Genomic DNA, 20,226 nt, shown 5'->3' with positions numbered 1-20,226 from the left:
TCAAAGGTCAAGGTCACATTGACCTTGTAGGTAAAAACGGTTTCCGATCAATAACTAAAGGGCGCTTAGGCCTAGGAACTTCAAACTTGGTATGGTGATTGGTCATGACCAGTAGATGACCCCTATTGATTTTGGGGTCAAGGGTCAAAGGTCAAGGTCACATTGACCTTGTAGGTAAAAACGGTTTCCGATTAATAACTAAAGAACGCTAAGACCTAGGAACTTAAACCTGGTATGGTGATTGGTCATGACCAGCAGATGACCCCTATTGATTTTGGAGTCAAAGGTGAAGGTCACATCGACCTTATATGTAAAAACGGTTTCCGATCAATAACTTAAGAACTCTTAGGCCTAGGAACTTCAATTTTGGTATAATGATTGGCCATGACCAGCTGATGAAACCTATTGATTTTGGGGTCAAGGGGTCAAAGTTCAAGGCCACATTTACATGAAGATAAAAATTGTTTTCACTCTATACCTAAAGGACGCTTAGGCCTAGGAACTTCAAACTTGGTATGATGATTGGTCATGACCAGTAGATGACCCCTTTTGATGTTGGGGTCTAAGGTCAACGTCACATTGACCTTGTAAGTAAAATCGGTTTCCGATCAATAACTAAAGAACGATTAGGTCTAGGAACTTCAAACTTATATGATGATTTGTCATGACCAGTAGATGACCCTATTGAACTTGGGGTCAAGGGTCAGTGTAAAATTGACCTTGTATTTTAAGATGGTTTTTGACCAATAACTCAACAAGTCAAGTTGCCTTGGTTGGTTTTTTTATATTAAACTAAAAATGCTTTTGGTATACACATTTGAAGGTCTTATGTAATATAACAACTTGGCTGTCATTAATGAGGCCTACATGCTTCATAAAATTTATGCATATTTTATTTGGTAAGATTTGTAATAACTTAAATTGCTGCACACAACCTATGGGGTCACAATAATTATTACCTTGTAACTAGTCATGGCCAGTAGATAACCCTTATTAATTTTTTGTTCACTGGGTCAGAAGTCATGCATAATAACATGATCACAGGACTAATTGGCTGCCCATCGGGGGCATACATAACATATCTTGTTTATTTCTTTTTTTTCACTTCAAATATAAACATTGACTGAACTGTGTGTCAAAGTATCTATAACATGGTCCTAGCTACTGAGAGAGTATGACTCGCAAAATGCAAGGTCAAAACGCACACTTACGCTGATCTTTTTTCTAATGCTCGCAGTCAAATAATGTTTACAAGTAACTTCAAAATTTGTATCAAGTCAGATACAAATATTTTGCGGGGTTTCGTTTCTGTCATATCGTGCTCGTTCATGAAATACAACATTTTTATTGATGTGTCTATAATAATTTGAATTATTTTAATTCTGAATGCTTTGTTTTAGATTAATTTAGTTTATTGACGTCATATCTGACGTCATATGACGTGTAAGTATTCCTATTTATGATATATATATATATATATATATATATATATATATATATATATATATATATATATATATATATATATATATATATATATATATATATATATATATATATATATATATATATATCGTGTAATGCACTTGATTTCCCTATCTGTTTGATAGAGGAATAGTTTAAAGTGTGTTAGAATGTTATTTTAATCATAAGGGAAGTAATGATCTTTGTGTCTACAGTTGCATTGCCTTTCGATATTATATTGATGACTATTTCTGTTTGACGGCTGATGACTATATTTTGCCATAACGGCATCTGTAACCTTCGATTTCTGATGTACAATTGCAAGCTTTGTTGTTTGTCATGTAAAGATGTCATGATAAGTTTAGAACTATAGATCTGCGGTCGATGTTCCTCGACTGGATGATGTAACTCAACTGTCATACGCCAGTAATTTTAAACTAAATTGACAAAAGTGCTTTATATAAAAAAGGCAGCTATATAAGTACACTTTGTCATGTTTAACCATGACCGCAGACAAAAACACAATTAAGAGTCACAGAACTGTACCAAAAGTAAGGCTTGAAAAAGCAAACCCGGAGATATTCAGATAAGGGATAGGTTGTGTGGTACTTCGGATACAACTTTCAGTCTAGAAAATATTTTGTCTGGTGCATGAATGTTTTGTTTTGAAACTTTAAAATTAAATATTTTTTTCCCGAATGTACTTTAGTCCTGAGAGGCACTGTCAGTATAAACCCTTTTGCGAGTAGCAATACTCGCATTATTATCAATTTCAAGTCTCCGAGAAAATTTCAATAATCGTTTTTATTGAATAAATTAAAAAAATTAACATGTCATAAAATATTCTGATCAAATGGCATTTAGCGTAATACTAAGATTAATTAAGGTTAGATATTGGAATAGCTCTTTTTCCCAAAAAATGCGGTTTTTTCAAAATTGTTCTCAATATTTTATAAGCATTTAAAACTGTTCATACAATTTGAAGTAAAAAAGAAATAAATGTACACAATTGTCACGGCGATGTAATATCTAAGGCTATGAAACATCATCCACTAAGGAGACAATTCCTTAAATAAACTCATTGATGAACGAACAAAAATACGATGGCAGTGATTTGATATTTGTTGTTAAGCCTAATTCATAAGAGTTTGTGTTTATTTATACAGTGGTATCTAACAGTGAAACTATCATATATTGTATAGCATAAAGACAACAGACAAGAAAACGTATGAAAAACTATCCATGATCGTTATTGATATTATCTGATTTTACTTAATGTTATGGATTTTTTTTTGCTTTCACGAATTTGTAAATTGAAACGTTACTAAAATGTATAAGAAAATGGTACTTAATGAAAATTTTATTTATCGTTACTTCTTTCGTAAAATGATTAATATGCAATGTGCAAGAAAATGAATCACACACCAGCTGTCGTTACAGACGAGAATATTCTTTTCTTGGGAAAATGTTTAGCGGAAACTCGGCAAAGCCTCGTCACTGGCATTAACTGTTTTTCTCGAGCAAGATATTCCGGTCTGTTCCAGCATCCGGTGTATGATCCTTATCAATCAGTTTAAAAATAAATGGTTACCTAAACAATTAAATAGATATTAACTTGGTAATCCAAATTTTCAATCTTTCTGAATTAAGTGAGTTTGCATTATACTTGTCAAGGTTATACAGATCTATGGGAAATACTTTAAAACAATGTGCAAATCTTAGTACCGCTCATACCTGAAATTTAATGTCAAATGGGCACCAAACCTCTTCCCCTACCAGTAATGCTGGAAAATCACCATATGACGGTGACGAGGCTCTGTCGTGCTTCTGCTTAACATTTTCCCGAGAACTAAATATTCTTGTCTGTAACGACAGCTCGTGTTTGATTCAGTTCCTTGCATATTACATATTAATCATATTACGGACGCAGTTACGATAACCATTACATTCATTTCGAACATTTTTCGTATAGTAGCGCATCAATTTATAAATTTATTAAAACATTGTGTAAAATCAGATAATCACAATAACGTTCAGAGATAGTCTTTTATACGTTTTCCTGCCTGCTGTCTTTGTGCTATGAAATATATGATAGCAAATGTTACCATAGTTTCACTGACTGATACCACTGTATAGAGCAATACAAACTCTAATGAATTAGGCTTAACAACAAATATACAACCACTGCAATCGTATTTTGCTCGATCATTATTGGATTTATTAATTAAAAGGTAGTCTCATAAGTGAATAATGTTGCACACTCGCAGTGACAATTGTGTTAATTATTCCCAAACTTCAAAGAAGAGGGGGTATATTGCTTTGCATTTGTCGGTCCGTCGGTCCGTAGACGAAATGGTTTCCGAGTGATAACTAAAGAACCCTTGGGCCTAGGAACTTCAAACTTGGTTTGGTGATTGGACATGACCAGTAGATGACCCATATTGACTTTGGGGTCAAGGGAGCAAAGGTCAAGGTCACATTGATCTTGTAGGTAAAAACGGTTTTCGATCAATAATTAAAGAGCGCTTAGGCCTAGGAACTTCAAACTTGGTACGGTGATTTGTCATGACCAGTAGATGACCCCTATTGATTTTAGGGTCAAGGGTCGCAGTCACATTGACCTTGTAGGTAAAAACGGTTTCCGAATTATAACTAAAGAGCGCTTAAGCCTATGAACTTCAAACTTGGTATGGTGATTGGTCATGACCAGTAGATGACCCCTATTGATTTTGGCGTCAAGGGGTCAAAGGTCAAAGTCACATTGACCTTGTAGGTAAAATAGGTAAAAACGGTTTCCGATCAATAACTAAAGAGCGCTTAAGCCTAGGAACTTCAAACATGTTATGGTGATTGGTCATGAACAGTAAATGACCCCTATTGATTTTGGGGTCAAGGGGTCAAAGGTCAAGGTCACATTGACCTTGTAGGTGAAAACGGTTTCCGATCTATAACTTAAGAGCGCTTAAGCCTAGGAACTTCAAACATGTTATGGTGATTGGTCATGAACAGTAAATGACCCCTATTGATTTTGGGGTCAAGGGGTCAAAGGTCAAGGTCACATTGACCTTGTAGGTAAAAACGGTTTCCGATCAATAACTAAAGGGCGCTTAGGCCTAGGAACTTCAAACTTGGTATGGTGATTGGTCATGACCAGTAGATGACCCTATTGATTTTGGGGTCAAGGGTCAAAGGTCAAGGTCACATTGACCTTGTAGGTAAAAACGGTTTCCGATTAATAACTAAAGAACGCTAAGACCTAGGAACTTTAAACCTGGTATGGTGATTGGTCATGACCAGCAGATGACCCCTATTGATTTTGGAGTCAAAGGTGAAGGTCACATCGACCTTATATGTAAAAACGGTTTCCGATCAATAACTTAAGAACTCTTAGGCCTAGGAACTTCAATTTTGGTATAATGATTGGCCATGACCAGCTGATGAAACCTATTGATTTTGGGGTCAAGGGGTCAAAGTTCAAGGCCACATTTACATGAAGATAAAAATTGTTTTCACTCTATACCTAAAGGACGCTTAGGCCTAGGAACTTCAAACTTGGTATGATGATTGGTCATGACCAGTAGATGACCCCTTTTGATGTTGGGGTCTAAGGTCAACGTCACATTGACCTTGTAAGTAAAATCGGTTTCCGATCAATAACTAAAGAACGATTAGGTCTAGGAACTTCAAACTTTATATGATGATTTGTCATGACCAGTAGATGACCCCTATTGAACTTGGGGTCAAGGGTCAGTGTAAAATTGACCTTGTATTTTAAGATGGTTTTTGACCAATAACTCAACAAGTCAAGTTGCCTTGGTTGGTTTTTTTATATTAAACTAAAAATGCTTTTGGTATACACATTTGAAGGTCTTATGTAATATAACAACTTGGCTGTCATTAATGAGGCCTACATGCTTCATAAAATTTATGCATATTTTATTTGGTAAGATTTGTAATAACTTAAATTGCTGCACACAACCTATGGGTCACAATAATTATTACCTTGTAACTAGTCATGGCCAGTAGATAACCCTTATTAATTTTTTGTTCACTGGGTCAGAAGTCATGCATAATAACATGATCACAGGACTAATTGGCTGCCCATCGGGGGCATACATAACATATCTTGTTTATTTCTTTTTTTTCACTTCAAATATAAACATTGACTGAACTGTGTGTCAAAGTATCTATAACATGGTCCTAGCTACTGAGAGAGTATGACTCGCAAAATGCAAGGTCAAAACACACACTTACGCTGATCTTTTTTCTAATGCTCGCAGTCAAATAATGTTTACAAGTAACTTCAAAATTTGTATCAAGTCAGAAAATATACATATATTTTGCGGGGTTTCGTTTCTGTCATATCGTGCTCGTTCATGAAATACAACATTTTTATTGATGTGTCTATAATAATTTGAATTATTTTAATTCTGAATGCTTTGTTTTAGATTAATTTAGTTTATTGACGTCATATCTGACGTCATATGACGTGTAAGTATTCCTATTTATGATATACATATATCGTGTAATGCACTTGATTCTCCTATCTGTTTGATAGGGGAATAGTTTAAAGTGTGTAAGAATGTTATTGTAATCACAAGGAAAGTAATGATCTTTGTGTCTACAGTTGATTTGCCTTTCGGTATTATATTGATGACAATTTCTGTTTGACGGCTGATGACTATATTTTGCCATAACGGCATCTGTAACCTTCGATTTCTGATGTACAATTGCAAGCTTTGTTGTTTATCATGTAAAGATGTCATGAAAAGGTTTAGAACTATAGATCTGCGGTCGATGTTCCTCGACTGGATGATGAAACTCAACTGTCATACGCCAGTAATTTTCTACTTAATTGACAAAAGTGCTTTATGTCAAAAAAGCAGTTATGTAAGTACACTTTGTCATGTTTAACCATAACCGTAGACAAAAACACAATTAAGAGTCACAGAACTGTACCAAAAGTAAAGCTTGAAAAAGCAAACCCGAAGATATACAGATAAGGGATAGGTTATACGGTACTTGGGATATAACGATATAACTTTCAGTGTAGAAAATATTTTGTCTGGTGCATGAACGTTTTGTTTTGAACCTTTAAAATTAAATATTTTTTCCCGAATGTACTTTATTGCTGTGAGGCATTGTCTGTATAAACCCTTTCGTGAGTAGCAATACTCGCATTATTATCAATTTCAAGTCTCTGAGAAAATAACAATAATCGTTTTTATTGAATAAATTAAAAAAATTAACATGTCATAAAATATTCTGATCAAATGGCAGTTAGCGTAATACTAAGATTAAAGGGTAGATATTTGAATAGCTCTTTTGTCCAAATAATTCGGTTTTTCAAAATTGTTCTTAATATATTATAAGCATTTAAAACTGTACATACAATTTGAAGTAAAATTTGAAGTAAGAAAGAAATAAATGTACACAATTGTCACGGCAATTGAATATCTAAGGTTATGAAACATCACCCTTTAATGAGACAATTCCTTAATTAAACTCATTGACGAACGAGCAAAAATACGATGGCAGTGATTTGATATTTGTTGTTAAGCCTAATTCATTAGAGTTTGTGTTTATTTATACAGTGGTATCTTACAGTGAAACTATGGTAACATTTGCTATCATATATTGTATAGCATAAAGACAACAGACAAGAAAACGTATGAAAAACTATCCATGATCGTTATTGATATTATCTGATTTTACACAATGTTATGCATTTTTTTTTTGCTTTCATGAATTTGTAAATTGAAACGTTACTACAATGTATAAGAAAATGGTGCTTAATGAAAATAATATTTATCGTTACTTCTTTCGTAAAATGATTAATATGCAATGTGCAAGAAAATGAATCACACACCAGCTGTTGTTGGAGACGAGAATATTCTTTTCTCGGTAAAATGTTTTGAATTAGCGGAAACTCGGCAAAGCCTCGTCACTGGCATTAACTGTTTTTCTCGAGCAAGATATTCCGGTCTGTTCCAGCATCTGGTGTTTGATCCTTATAATTATATGAAGTTCAATCAGTTTAAGAATAAAATGTTTCCTAAACAATTAAATAGATATTAACTTGGTAATGCAAATTTTCATTTTGTCTGAATTAAGTGATATTGCAGTATACTCGTCAAGGTTATACAGATCTATAATGTGAGGAAATACAATGTGCAAATCTTAGTACCGCTCATACCTGAAATTTATTGTCAAATGGGCACCAAACCTCTTCCCCTACCAGTAATGCTGGAAAATCACCATATGACGGTGACGAGGCTCTGTCGTGTTTCTGCTTAACATTTTCCTGAGAACTTAATATTCTTGTCTGTAACGACAGCTGGTGTTTTATTCAGTTCTTTGCATATTACATATAAATCAATTTACGGAAAGAAGTTACGATAACTAATATATTCATTTAGCACTTTTTTGTTATAGTAGCGCATCGATTTATAAATTCATGAACACATTGTGTAAAATCAGATAATCACAATAACGTTCATTGATAGTCTTTTATACGTTTTCCTGTCTGCATTCTTTGTGCTATGAAATATATGATAGCAAATGTTAACATAGTTTCACTGTCAGATACCACTGTATAGAGCAATACAAACTCTAATGAATTAGGCTTAACAACAAATATACAACCACTGCAATCGTATTTTGCTCGATCATTATTGGATTTATTAATTAAAAGGTAGTCTCATAAGTGAATAATGTTGCACACTCGCAGTGACAATTGTGTTAATTATTCCCAAACTTCAAAGAAGAGGGGGTATATTGCTTTGCATTTGTCGGTCCGTCGGTCCGTAGACGAAATGGTTTCCGAGTGATAACTAAAGAACCCTTGGGCCTAGGAACTTCAAACTTGGTTTGGTGATTGGACATGACCAGTAGATGACCCATATTGACTTTGGGGTCAAGGGAGCAAAGGTCAAGGTCACATTGATCTTGTAGGTAAAAACGGTTTTCGATCAATAATTAAAGAGCGCTTAGGCCTAGGAACTTCAAACTTGGTACGGTGATTTGTCATGACCAGTAGATGACCCCTATTGATTTTAGGGTCAAGGGGTCGCAGTCACATTGACCTTGTAGGTAAAAACGGTTTCCGAATTATAACTAAAGAGCGCTTAAGCCTATGAACTTCAAACTTGGTATGGTGATTGGTCATGACCAGTAGATGACCCCTATTGATTTTGGCGTCAAGGGGTCAAAGGTCAAAGTCACATTGACCTTGTAGGTAAAATAGGTAAAAACGGTTTCCGATCAATAACTAAAGAGCGCTTAAGCCTAGGAACTTCAAACATGTTATGGTGATTGGTCATGAACAGTAAATGACCCCTATTGATTTTGGGGTCAAGGGGTCAAAGGTCAAGGTCACATTGACCTTGTAGGTGAAAACGGTTTCCGATCTATAACTTAAGAGCGCTTAAGCCTAGGAACTTCAAACATGTTATGGTGATTGGTCATGAACAGTAAATGACCCCTATTGATTTTGGGGTCAAGGGGTCAAAGGTCAAGGTCACATTGACCTTGTAGGTAAAAACGGTTTCCGATCAATAACTAAAGGGCGCTTAGGCCTAGGAACTTCAAACTTGGTATGGTGATTGGTCATGACCAGTAGATGACCCCTATTGATTTTGGGGTCAAGGGTCAAAGGTCAAGGTCACATTGACCTTGTAGGTAAAAACGGTTTCCGATTAATAACTAAAGAACGCTAAGACCTAGGAACTTTAAACCTGGTATGGTGATTGGTCATGACCAGCAGATGACCCCTATTGATTTTGGAGTCAAAGGTGAAGGTCACATCGACCTTATATGTAAAAACGGTTTCCGATCAATAACTTAAGAACTCTTAGGCCTAGGAACTTCAATTTTGGTATAATGATTGGCCATGACCAGCTGATGAAACCTATTGATTTTGGGGTCAAGGGGTCAAAGTTCAAGGCCACATTTACATGAAGATAAAAATTGTTTTCACTCTATACCTAAAGGACGCTTAGGCCTAGGAACTTCAAACTTGGTATGATGATTGGTCATGACCAGTAGATGACCCCTTTTGATGTTGGGGTCTAAGGTCAACGTCACATTGACCTTGTAAGTAAAATCGGTTTCCGATCAATAACTAAAGAACGATTAGGTCTAGGAACTTCAAACTTTATATGATGATTTGTCATGACCAGTAGATGACCCCTATTGAACTTGGGGTCAAGGGTCAGTGTAAAATTGACCTTGTATTTTAAGATGGTTTTTGACCAATAACTCAACAAGTCAAGTTGCCTTGGTTGGTTTTTTTATATTAAACTAAAAATGCTTTTGGTATACACATTTGAAGGTCTTATGTAATATAACAACTTGGCTGTCATTAATGAGGCCTACATGCTTCATAAAATTTATGCATATTTTATTTGGTAAGATTTGTAATAACTTAAATTGCTGCACACAACCTATGGGGTCACAATAATTATTACCTTGTAACTAGTCATGGCCAGTAGATAACCCTTATTAATTTTTTGTTCACTGGGTCAGAAGTCATGCATAATAACATGATCACAGGACTAATTGGCTGCCCATCGGGGGCATACATAACATATCTTGTTTATTTCTTTTTTTTCACTTCAAATTGTATGTACAGTTTTAAATCCTTATTATGAACAATTGTAAAAACCAATACAAAGAGACGATCTTATTTTTGAAAAAAGAGCCCTTCCGATATCAAAGCTGAAGTGAAAGTATTATGCTAACCGCCATTTGATCAGAAATTTTTTACGACATGTTAAAAGATTTTAAATTCTATAGAAAACGATTATTGTTATTTTTCAGAGACTTGAAATGGATAATAATGCGAGTATTGCTGCCCATGAAAAAGTTTATACAGTCAGTTTATCCCAGCACAAAAGTATATTCAGGAAAGGATTTGATAAAATAAATTTGTTCATGAACCAGACACAATCTTTTCTAGACTGAAAGTCATATCCCCAGTTCCACATTACCTATCCTCAATTATCTTAAAACTTCGGGATATTTTTTTAATTCCAGCCTATTCTTTGGTACAGTGTTGTGACTCTTAATTGTGTTTTTGTCTACGGTCATGGTTACACATGAACCAAATGTACTTACCGTTTTATTTGACAATACGCACTTTTGTTTATAAAGTGGAAAATTTCTGGCGCATGACAGTTGAGTTGCATTATCCAGTCGAGGAAAATCACGGACCGCACCATATCGTAATTTAAATAATCACCACCTGCATCTGCTTGGTCTTCAGAAATTTACACAAAACGTTTTGTATTAGACCTATAGTTCTAGACTTTTTTATGATAATTCTATATGATAAATAGCAATGCTTACAATTGTTCATTATAAATCAAAGGTAACAGTTGACGTTATAGCAAGATATCGTCATCAGCCGTCAAACAGAAATTGTCATCAATATAATACCAAGAGGCCCTGCAACTGTAGACACAAAGATCTAACTTCCCTAATGATTAAAATAACATTCTAAAACACTTCAAACTATTCCCCTATCAAACAGATAGGGAGATCAAGTGCATTATACGATGTATGTATATCATAAAAAGGAATACTTACACGTCATATGACGTCAGATATGACGTCAATAACTAAATTTTGTACAACTAAGAACTCAGAATTAAAAGAATTATATATATGATAGACACATCCATAAAAATGTTGTTTTTCATGAACGGGCACGATATGACAGAAAAGAAACCCCGCACAATATATGTTTATTATCTGACTTGATACAAAATTTTGAAGTTACTTGAAAAAACATTATTTGAATGCGAGCATAAGAAAAAGGATCAGTGTGTAAGTGTGTGTTTTGACCTTGTATTTTGCGAGTCATACTCTTTAAGTGCTAGCTGGGACCAGTAAATAAGTTCACACACATATTGTGCTGGTGATAAGACGATATATAGAGTAACTTTGATCACGAATTTTAGTATGTTGTCTGGTTACGGAAGTTGAAACATAATTCATTGCAATGCAGCGCTTTTACCGTTTCAGACTGATCCGACCGCAGTTACCGGATTGTGTCACATTAGTAAAATAATATACCGTTTAGTCAATGTTTAATCCGACTAAGGATACAAAGGTAGGTGACCAGTTTCGCACATATATTTTATCGTCTCTTTTGATGAATTTACAGTTGTACAAGTTTAATTTCAATAATCATAATAATATATGAACATATATATGAGTTCTTACTACTTGGTACAAGATTGAAAATTTGTTCATCTCATCCTCACCAAATGCCACATAAAATAGATTGTGTTTTGTAGTTGTTTTGTTCGCTTTATGTTAACAAGGCTTAGAATTAAAACAATTGGCAGAATATTTTATCTACAAATGGATGTTTATCGCCGTACACGTTCCTTTAAACCTTTAGAAACGAACAAAGTATTCATGATTAAAATCATTTACGTGAATAATAAAGTTTAGCTTTAGAAATGTGGCAATATGGTACAAGACAGACATTATAAAATCGACAAGAAGGAAGGTAGTGACAGCGAAAGCAACCGTGTTGACCAGTCAGTGAAACATGTGAGTACAAACTGTTTTATTTTCATTTTTAGTTTTACTTTGAAATCATTGAAAGGTACATACAATACTTTTCATTTTATCTTCTTTCACAATGTTCCGTGTTCTAAAACATGTGAAATAAATTACTCTGTTTCCTTTAGAGAAAGACTTAAAATGTCATTTTTAAAAGCTAGCTCATTTGTGCCAAGAATACAGGAAAATAGATATATAGTTACTAGAAACAAGAATGTCTTACTCGTTGACAAATAACGTTTGATTTGGTAAAAAATGATAATAATTTTAGTATTTTAATAATCTAAGGCTATTACATAAATGTGTATGGTATGAAAGATCATTTACTAAGGTATGCCACTTGGTGGACACAAAATACTTTGTGACTTTGATTTTTTTAAAAATGATAAAAATATCTCAATATTTAAATATTCGTGTGCAATGCTCACTTGTATTTCTATAAAAATAGTGAACGGTGATAACACGACGTATTTGACAAAATTTTCCAAAATATTATGTTGACCACGATAGCAAACATGATTGCTTTTTGTGTTTCGGAGCAGTATTAGCCTTGTAAACTTTAATTTAGATAGTTCTGCTATTCATGCCATCAGAATGTTTTATCATGTAACGCTATGTATTCTTTTCTTTCCGTCGGACAATTAATGAAAATGTATCGAATGTTATTTTGATATTTCATGATTCTCCCGGTAAGCGTCCATGCAAAGAAGAATTAACAAGTTTTGACGCGCCCTTTAAAGATCCAATTTTTTCATGGTTTTATTTCATAAATATGATGCTCAAATTAAGATTTGTCAATATTGTAAGTTCCAATAAGCATTATTTATAAATATTATACCCATTTTAACATTTCATGTAAATAAGGGGAGGTAATTAGAAATTTACTTTCTATAAAGTCTATATCAAATTTTTCAATAACAAATGAATGCATGTAATTGATTGATTAAATTTTATGTTCACAAATAGTTGCAGTACACATTTTACATAATCAACATCTTCGATGTTTGAAAATTGTTTTATTTGCATAATTATATACATATATAATTTTTTGCAAGTGTGGTATACACACAGTAACAATATCGATCACAAAACATACAGGATATTTAATATACTCTATCCGCTACAATTGTTTTATATTAAAAATTGCGTTGATCGAACTTAAAACTTTATATAAATAAGACAAAACTTTATTTGAACCGAACTCTGAGAAATATCTGAAACATTAAAGACTAAAAATAATCGTTCATCAAGTCTTAGACATGAATTTACTATCGATTCTAGAATTTAACTTCATGAAAAGAATAATTATCGGACACGTGCACCTGCTGGAAGTTATAATAACTTCGTGATTATTTCTTATCATTTTATATTTTATGATGAGTATATAAATATAATTCTTTTGAATATAACTATGCTAACATTGTTCTGTATATGAGTAATCGTTTCATATCTTTTACGTCCACTTTTAGGATCTTAATTCATCCACCGATTTTTTTTCAGGAAGAATGCCCTTTCTTGAAACGTAATTGGATATCCAAATTCAAACTATTTTCCAATCACTTTCCTCCCGAGTATTTCCCATCATTCTCTTTTTACCTAATGTTGTGTTCTTTCGATCAAACTTCGCAAAACCATAATATTTTGTTATTTGATTTGCGGTACTGTAATGCCTGCTTTGTGGACAGGCATTTATTTTGCTATACTTTGGGCTATTATATTACAAAGGAATACACTACGTTCCCTTCGCAACTCACAGAATAACTCAGTGTTCGTTAGTGAAACATTCGACCTTTGCGCAGGACAGTAGGAAGACACACACATATGTAATAAGAAAATAGTCATTAATTATTTTTTTTTGCTTTTTTTGTGTTGCAATATACATGTATATTATTTCTGTACTTTTAGACGAAACATACTGTTGATACCATTCTTGTCTTCTTCAATATTGCCAATCTGTAAAGTATGATGACGTGGATATTTTCTACCTTGGTATGGCGTTGATTTCAATTATTACATTAATTCATAGCATATCCTAAAATATTCATGAAGTGACACTTACAGTTTTGTTCAAAAATTAATACATGTATCTTAATTGAATTGGAGGTGAATTTAAATAATATAAAGTGTTGTATACACAACAAGTTCTACATACGATTAATTAAAGATGTTACACATATGTATGTATAGAGTTATTGTCCCTGATCATAGTAAAAAAGATATTACAAACTTGTTAAATGCTTTGAATTTCAGGTAGGTTTGTCGCTTTGGATTGTTCTGATAACAACAGACACAAATGCAGGTAAAGTTTAGCTTTAATGCTTACAGTCATACAAGCAGTTGATGTTCTAGCATACAGTTGAGTTCACACTAAAGGTTACACAAAGTGCACTAGGAGTGCACTAGATGTGCACTACTAGTGCACTACAAAGTGCACTAGTAGTGCACTACTAGTGCACTTCATAAGTGCACTTTGTAGTGCACCAGACCTATTATATGTATTAAGCAGTTACCTTTTATTTCACTGAAAAGCAATTTGACTTTTACAAAAAGATAGAAAATATAGATATCTGTTTAATAGTTTTTCAATAAAAATTTGAAATTGTGATTATTGGATTTTGTAAAATATGGCGTAAAATATTAGAACAATAAATTTCAAAGTCATTAATTTTACTGATTTTGTACTTTAAAATTTAATTGTTAGAATAAGTAATTTAAATATAAATAATTATAACTTTAATGTTGATAAGTGCATAAATAAACAAACTTAATTGATATTTAATATGATTCTATTTTATTATAATCTGGTAATGAAATATGAAACATTGAAATGCTAATCAAACAAAATTAAGTCAGTTCTTTTTTGGGGGGAGGGGGGAATTATACCGTAGTATTAGTTATTTTTGATCTTAACTTATGGTTGTTTTAGTTAAAGGTAATGATTTTAAGCATTAATAGCCTTTAATACATTAAAGAATTAATATATTTATAATTGGCCTAAATTTTGTCAATTTTATTTCATTTATGATCTCTCTTACCTTCTCAAACTGAGATTTACCTAAGATTAATATAAATGATATATATTATTCTGAAAATAAATATTTATATATAATGGTGGTATGTATTGATATGTGTGGATTAAGTATTGATATGTACCTGTGGGATACTAGTATACTTAAACTGACATGGATATTAACAAAAAGATTAGAAAATCTGTCAATTCCATTTTTTGAGACGACACCAATCTTTTTTCCTTTTTTTTCATGCATTGTAACATTATTATGCAATATGATTAATTTTATGAGTTTATTATAAATTGCAAAAATATTCATTTTTCTTTTTGTACTATTTGTAATGAAATTTATTTGCACCAACATCCAGAGAATACAGAATTTACATCGCCTAATCTGGCTTATGTTATTTACCCTGAGGGGCTCTCTTATCAGCAGGGTACTATATCAAAACACCTATACACAGCATGACTTTTGACACTTTAATCTCCTGTAACTGTTTTCTGCTCATGTATGATATTAAATTAAAAAAAAAAAAACAAAAACAGAAAAAAAAACAGATCTGCATTAAAGTGAAAAGGAAGTTGCAAAAGTTTTATAATCATGTATTTAAATAATATTTTCTTTAAAATATATTATCTTCTAAATGCGTAAAAACTGACAAGGCAAATTTGTCAAATCTATAATAGAAAAAAATAACATTTCCCAGTTCAAAAACTAAAAGATGCTGCAAATTTTAATGCAGAATTGCAAGAAATGTGAAAAAATATTGATACAAAGTCTTTGTAGAATAGTTAACACTGATATTGGTTTTAAACCAGTTTTTTATAATAAGATTAGAAAATTCCACTTCAAAGACAATAAATGACAATAATATCTAACGTGCGTTTATGACATTAAGATTATTTTTTACATTTGATTATACAAAAAGTATAGTCATTTATCGATGACTTACATGTATTTTGGGGGAAAAAAGGAAATTTTCAATAAATATTGCATACATTTGCATTTTTGTTATTTACCCTGAGGCCCCCTTATCAGCAGGAGACCAGTGTAATGAAAACAGTCGCTCTCAAAAAAATACCAATACACAGCATGACTCGAGACTTTCCTCTTGTATAAAAACATTTCCTTTATACATTACATTTTTAATGTAGAAATCTTGAATAAAGTTATCAATTTTATTTATTTTATGGAAAAATTTTAATTATGTATATCTTTAAAAAGTATGCAAGCATTTTATGGTTGAAAAACATAATATCACAGTGTATAAAATGTTTTAAAATTAATCAATTAATATTCTCTTTCAATCTTGAACATGAGGAATTGCCTCTTAAGTTATATATTATCACGGATTTATATTAATAGTATATAGTAATATAAATCCGTGATATTATTATGCAGAATGGCAAGAAATGTGGATAAATGGATACATATAGAAAATTCCGCTTTAGAGACAATAATATCAGAGACATAGATAACATCTATCTATGTCTCTGATAATATCTATTATGCATTTATGCCTTTATGTTTTTTTTGTATATTTGATTATACAAAAATTATGGTCATTTACTGAGTGCCAACGCCTGATGAATCCCAGGCTTATGTCTAACATGCATTTTGAGAAAACCAGGGAATTTCAATGCATTCTTATAAATCTGCAAAATTGACTGTTCTTTGTTATTTACCCTGAGGCCCTCTTATCAGCAGGAGAGTGGTATATTGAAAACAGTCCCTCTCAGAAAATACCAATACACAGCATGACTTGAGATTTTCCTCTTCAATAAAAGTATTCCCTTTATACATTAAATTTTTAATATTAAAATAATGAATAAAGATATCAAATTTATTTATTTTATGGATAATATTTAAATTATTTGCATAAACATATGCAAGCATTACACAGTTGAATACTAAATTATCACAGTATATTGATTGTTTTAAAATCAATGTATTAATATTCTTTTTCAATATTGAACATGATGAATTGTCTCTAAGTTATATATTATAGAAATAATATTTTAGCTTAAATATAACCTTTCCTTGATTTGTTTGAGCTTATGAAAAAAGTTTATGATATAACAAACTAAATTAATCGGGCCAGAATTATCACATTGATTTATACCATTTGTACACTAGAAAAATTGAAATATATGGCCATTTAAAAAAGCTTTAAAAACACTTATTTAATTATCCATTATGGAGCATATTTAAATTTAACCTTATTAATTCTATAAATTTGATTTTAAGGGGTATTATTTTTCACTTACAGTTAAATACTGGTTAATAAAAATATGATTACAATAAATGAAAAAAACATTTTAATTTTAAGCTTCAACATGATAATCACCTAAAATGTTAAAACTGCTGATTTTAAAATTTACTTATTTATATTCATGAATAGGCCATATATATATTTTCCCAATTTATTTTTTTCATACAGCAGCGTAACAATGGTATACAATTATCCAATAAACCATTTAGGTGTCACCTTCCCTGGCCAGCCTGGTCATATGGTCTAGTGCACTAGAAGTGCACTTCTAGTGCACTTCTAGTTCAGCTCTAGTGCACTAGAAGTGCACAAGGGTGGGAAGTTTAGTGTGAACTCAACTGTAGTTTATAATTTCAAATGTTTTAAAATGATTTCATGCATATCAAGGTAATATATTTTGTTAAGACATCTTACCCTAAATGAAAAACAAATCTACAGTTTAAGGAATAATTGTTAAAACTTATGTTTAAAATCATGTAAATACAAAGTATATAGTGTAAACTTAATGACTAGTCGTACTTAATAGACAGTTGTTTCATTTTTGCTTCAGCTCTTGTCAACGTTGCCCTTGGAAAACCAGCCAGCATGCCAAGTATCAGGGGGTTAACCTGGACTGCTGATTTAGGCAATGATGGTAACGCTGATGACAACTTTTTTAACAATCATTGTTTCCAAACTGATACTGAAATGAGCCCATGGTGGCAAGTTGATCTTCAAGATGTTTATTACATAAGTCAATTGAACATCACCAACAGGAGGGACTGCTGTAGTATGTAGCTTTAATCGTTTTCTATATAAATCTATAATAGTTTAGATTATGCATAGTTTTGAAGACGACTTCTAGAATTCTACTCCTTAATTTGATAAATTGGGATACAGCATTCTAATACTCATATTTACTTGCTATTCAACGGATAAATGTCTCGTAGATATATAGCATTAGATATAATGCATTCGTGAATTGAATGTGTCCTGCTTTGTCAAGGGTTACGACAATACGATAATACACTTTCAAAATATTAAAAAAAGAAATAGCACAATACGCAGGCAACTTATTTAGTTTCAATTGGTACATTTTAGTTTTATTATGTAGAAAGCCACCCTCTCGAATCTGTTCTTGAAAACAACAGTAAAAATGAGTGTACCGTTTCTTGCTCAAGGATACAACGGCTTCCCCCTTAAGAAATTTAAACAAATGCGACCAGCAATCCTTAGAGAACTGGTTCGAAGGGTCAACCACTTGACTAATCCATCACTTTATGTTGAAGTTGGTGTCGGTGTTGTAAGTTAATGGTTAGTTTTAGCTGCAAAGATAGAATATTAATTTGTATTTTCAGCCGATAGAGCTGCGAATGTTGAAATTTCCGTAGCGACGGACGGTCCGAGTAATTGGACTGTGGTAGCGTATCAGGAAGGTCAAATGGGTCTTTTCAAATCGTTCACATTTGATACAGTGAAAGCTCGTTACATCAGGGTAACTTTAAGAAACGAAGAATCAATTTTTCATCTATGTGAAGTGGAAGTATTTGGAGAAAGTAAGGCATTTGTTTTTATATATATCGTAATGTAAAATGATACATGTTTGTAAATCTACACAATAAAATACTAGTATGATTAAAGGAAATCTAAGTCCCACTATTGTTATTGTCATTCGTTTTCCTTTATATCTTTCAGCCTTATCTAATTGGCATTTCAAAGGTTGTTTTGTTATTTTAACTGAACAATATGGATAATTTTATTACGAAGACCGGTTTTTATTTCTTCTTAAGATCAAATTCTTATTTCACTGTTAGATTAATGTTATTGTTATCTTTATTAAGTTACTCCCGTCGATGACTGTGCTGATAGTCCATGTTTGAACGGCGGCGTGTGCACTGATGAGATCAATAGCTACACTTGTCAATGTACACAAGGGTTTTATGGAAATAATTGTGGACAAGGTAAATATATCTTTGTTAGTTTGTACAGTCATGTTAAAACACGGTTGCAAAACTTATGAATGTACTCGTTCTTATCAAAGCAACATGCAAAGTTAGTGAGTAAGTAAATTCTTTATGTAATATATTGTGAACATTGAGCGCTTACATGTTTACATATGTAATATATTTATTTTTCTTTCTAATGTATCATATTCTCCTGTATATAACAATGTTCTGAGTTTCTACATGTATATCGGGGGCTCTCGTGGCCGAGTGGTTAAGGTCGTTGACTTCAAATCACTTGCCCCTCACCGTTGTGGGTTCGAATACCAACATGGACTTGGATTCTTTCATGTGAGGAAGCTATCCAGCTAACTTACGGAACGTCGGTGGTTCTACACAGGTGCCCGTTCGTGCCTGAAATAATGCACGGAAAGGCACCTGAGGTCTTCCGCCACCAGTAAAGCTGGAACGTCACGATAAGACCTATACTGTGTCGATGTGACGTAAAACCCAAAACAAACAAACACAACATGTATATGGCAACATGTATATTTGAAAATGTGGTTGTAAAACAGTCTTTACATTAATGTCGTAGCGATGTCTGTTGGCTCAACAGAACAACACGTACGGCACGTTGTTCTCGTTATATACACAGACTACAACGGTATGAGAGAGAACAAGGCTTACATTCACATCGTAATTAAGATTAGCATTATAATATGATGTATGCGTAGTCAATTGCAAACAGTGTACATGTCATTACATCTGCTGTTGATTTTTTCATCTCGTTTCTATAAATAAGTACACAACGACACTTTTCTGTTATAACCGCATTCATTTCCCTCAATATGACCTCTGTAAAAATGTTACCAAAATCAATCATAGTTTCAAAGTTTCATATATTATTGTTTAAATACTTATAATTAAATACATGTATTCAACACTGATCTTTAATTTTATCTAGTATGTAACATGTTTTGCCCTA

The 20,226-nt window shown here is 32.6% G+C and overlaps 1 protein-coding gene across 1 annotated transcript; it reads left to right on the top strand.

The window, feature by feature from the left end:
• Positions 1 to 11,959: 11,959 nt before the first annotated feature.
• On the top strand, positions 11,960 to 19,333 carry LOC132715887 (fucolectin-like). Its single transcript, XM_060698987.1, has 6 exons — positions 11,960 to 12,027; positions 13,945 to 14,028; positions 14,290 to 14,338; positions 17,870 to 18,088; positions 18,657 to 18,854; positions 19,140 to 19,333. Exons 2-6 carry the CDS (start codon positions 14,002 to 14,004, stop codon positions 19,316 to 19,318), a joined length of 672 nt encoding a protein of 223 aa, XP_060554970.1. The 5' UTR covers positions 11,960 to 12,027; positions 13,945 to 14,001; the 3' UTR covers positions 19,319 to 19,333.
• Positions 19,334 to 20,226: the final 893 nt, after the last annotated feature.

This window comes from Ruditapes philippinarum, unplaced genomic scaffold (assembly GCF_026571515.1).
Source record: "Ruditapes philippinarum isolate M1 unplaced genomic scaffold, ASM2657151v2 ctg5548_1_1_1_1, whole genome shotgun sequence".
Taxonomy (NCBI): domain Eukaryota; kingdom Metazoa; phylum Mollusca; class Bivalvia; order Venerida; family Veneridae; genus Ruditapes; species Ruditapes philippinarum.
Note: the sequence above shows the minus strand (reverse complement) of the source record. Positions and strands in the feature narration are given on the sequence as shown.

Excerpts from the sequence above, each read along its gene's own strand:
- LOC132715887 (XM_060698987.1), top strand. The coding sequence starts at position 14,002 with ATGATGACGTGGATATTTTCTACCTTG. Across the intron at positions 14,029-14,289 it reads CGTGGATATTTTCTACCTTG|GTAGGTTTGTCGCTTTGGAT; the intron begins GTATGGCGTTGA and ends TTTGAATTTCAG. Across the intron at positions 14,339-17,869 it reads AACAACAGACACAAATGCAG|CTCTTGTCAACGTTGCCCTT; the intron begins GTAAAGTTTAGC and ends TTTTTGCTTCAG.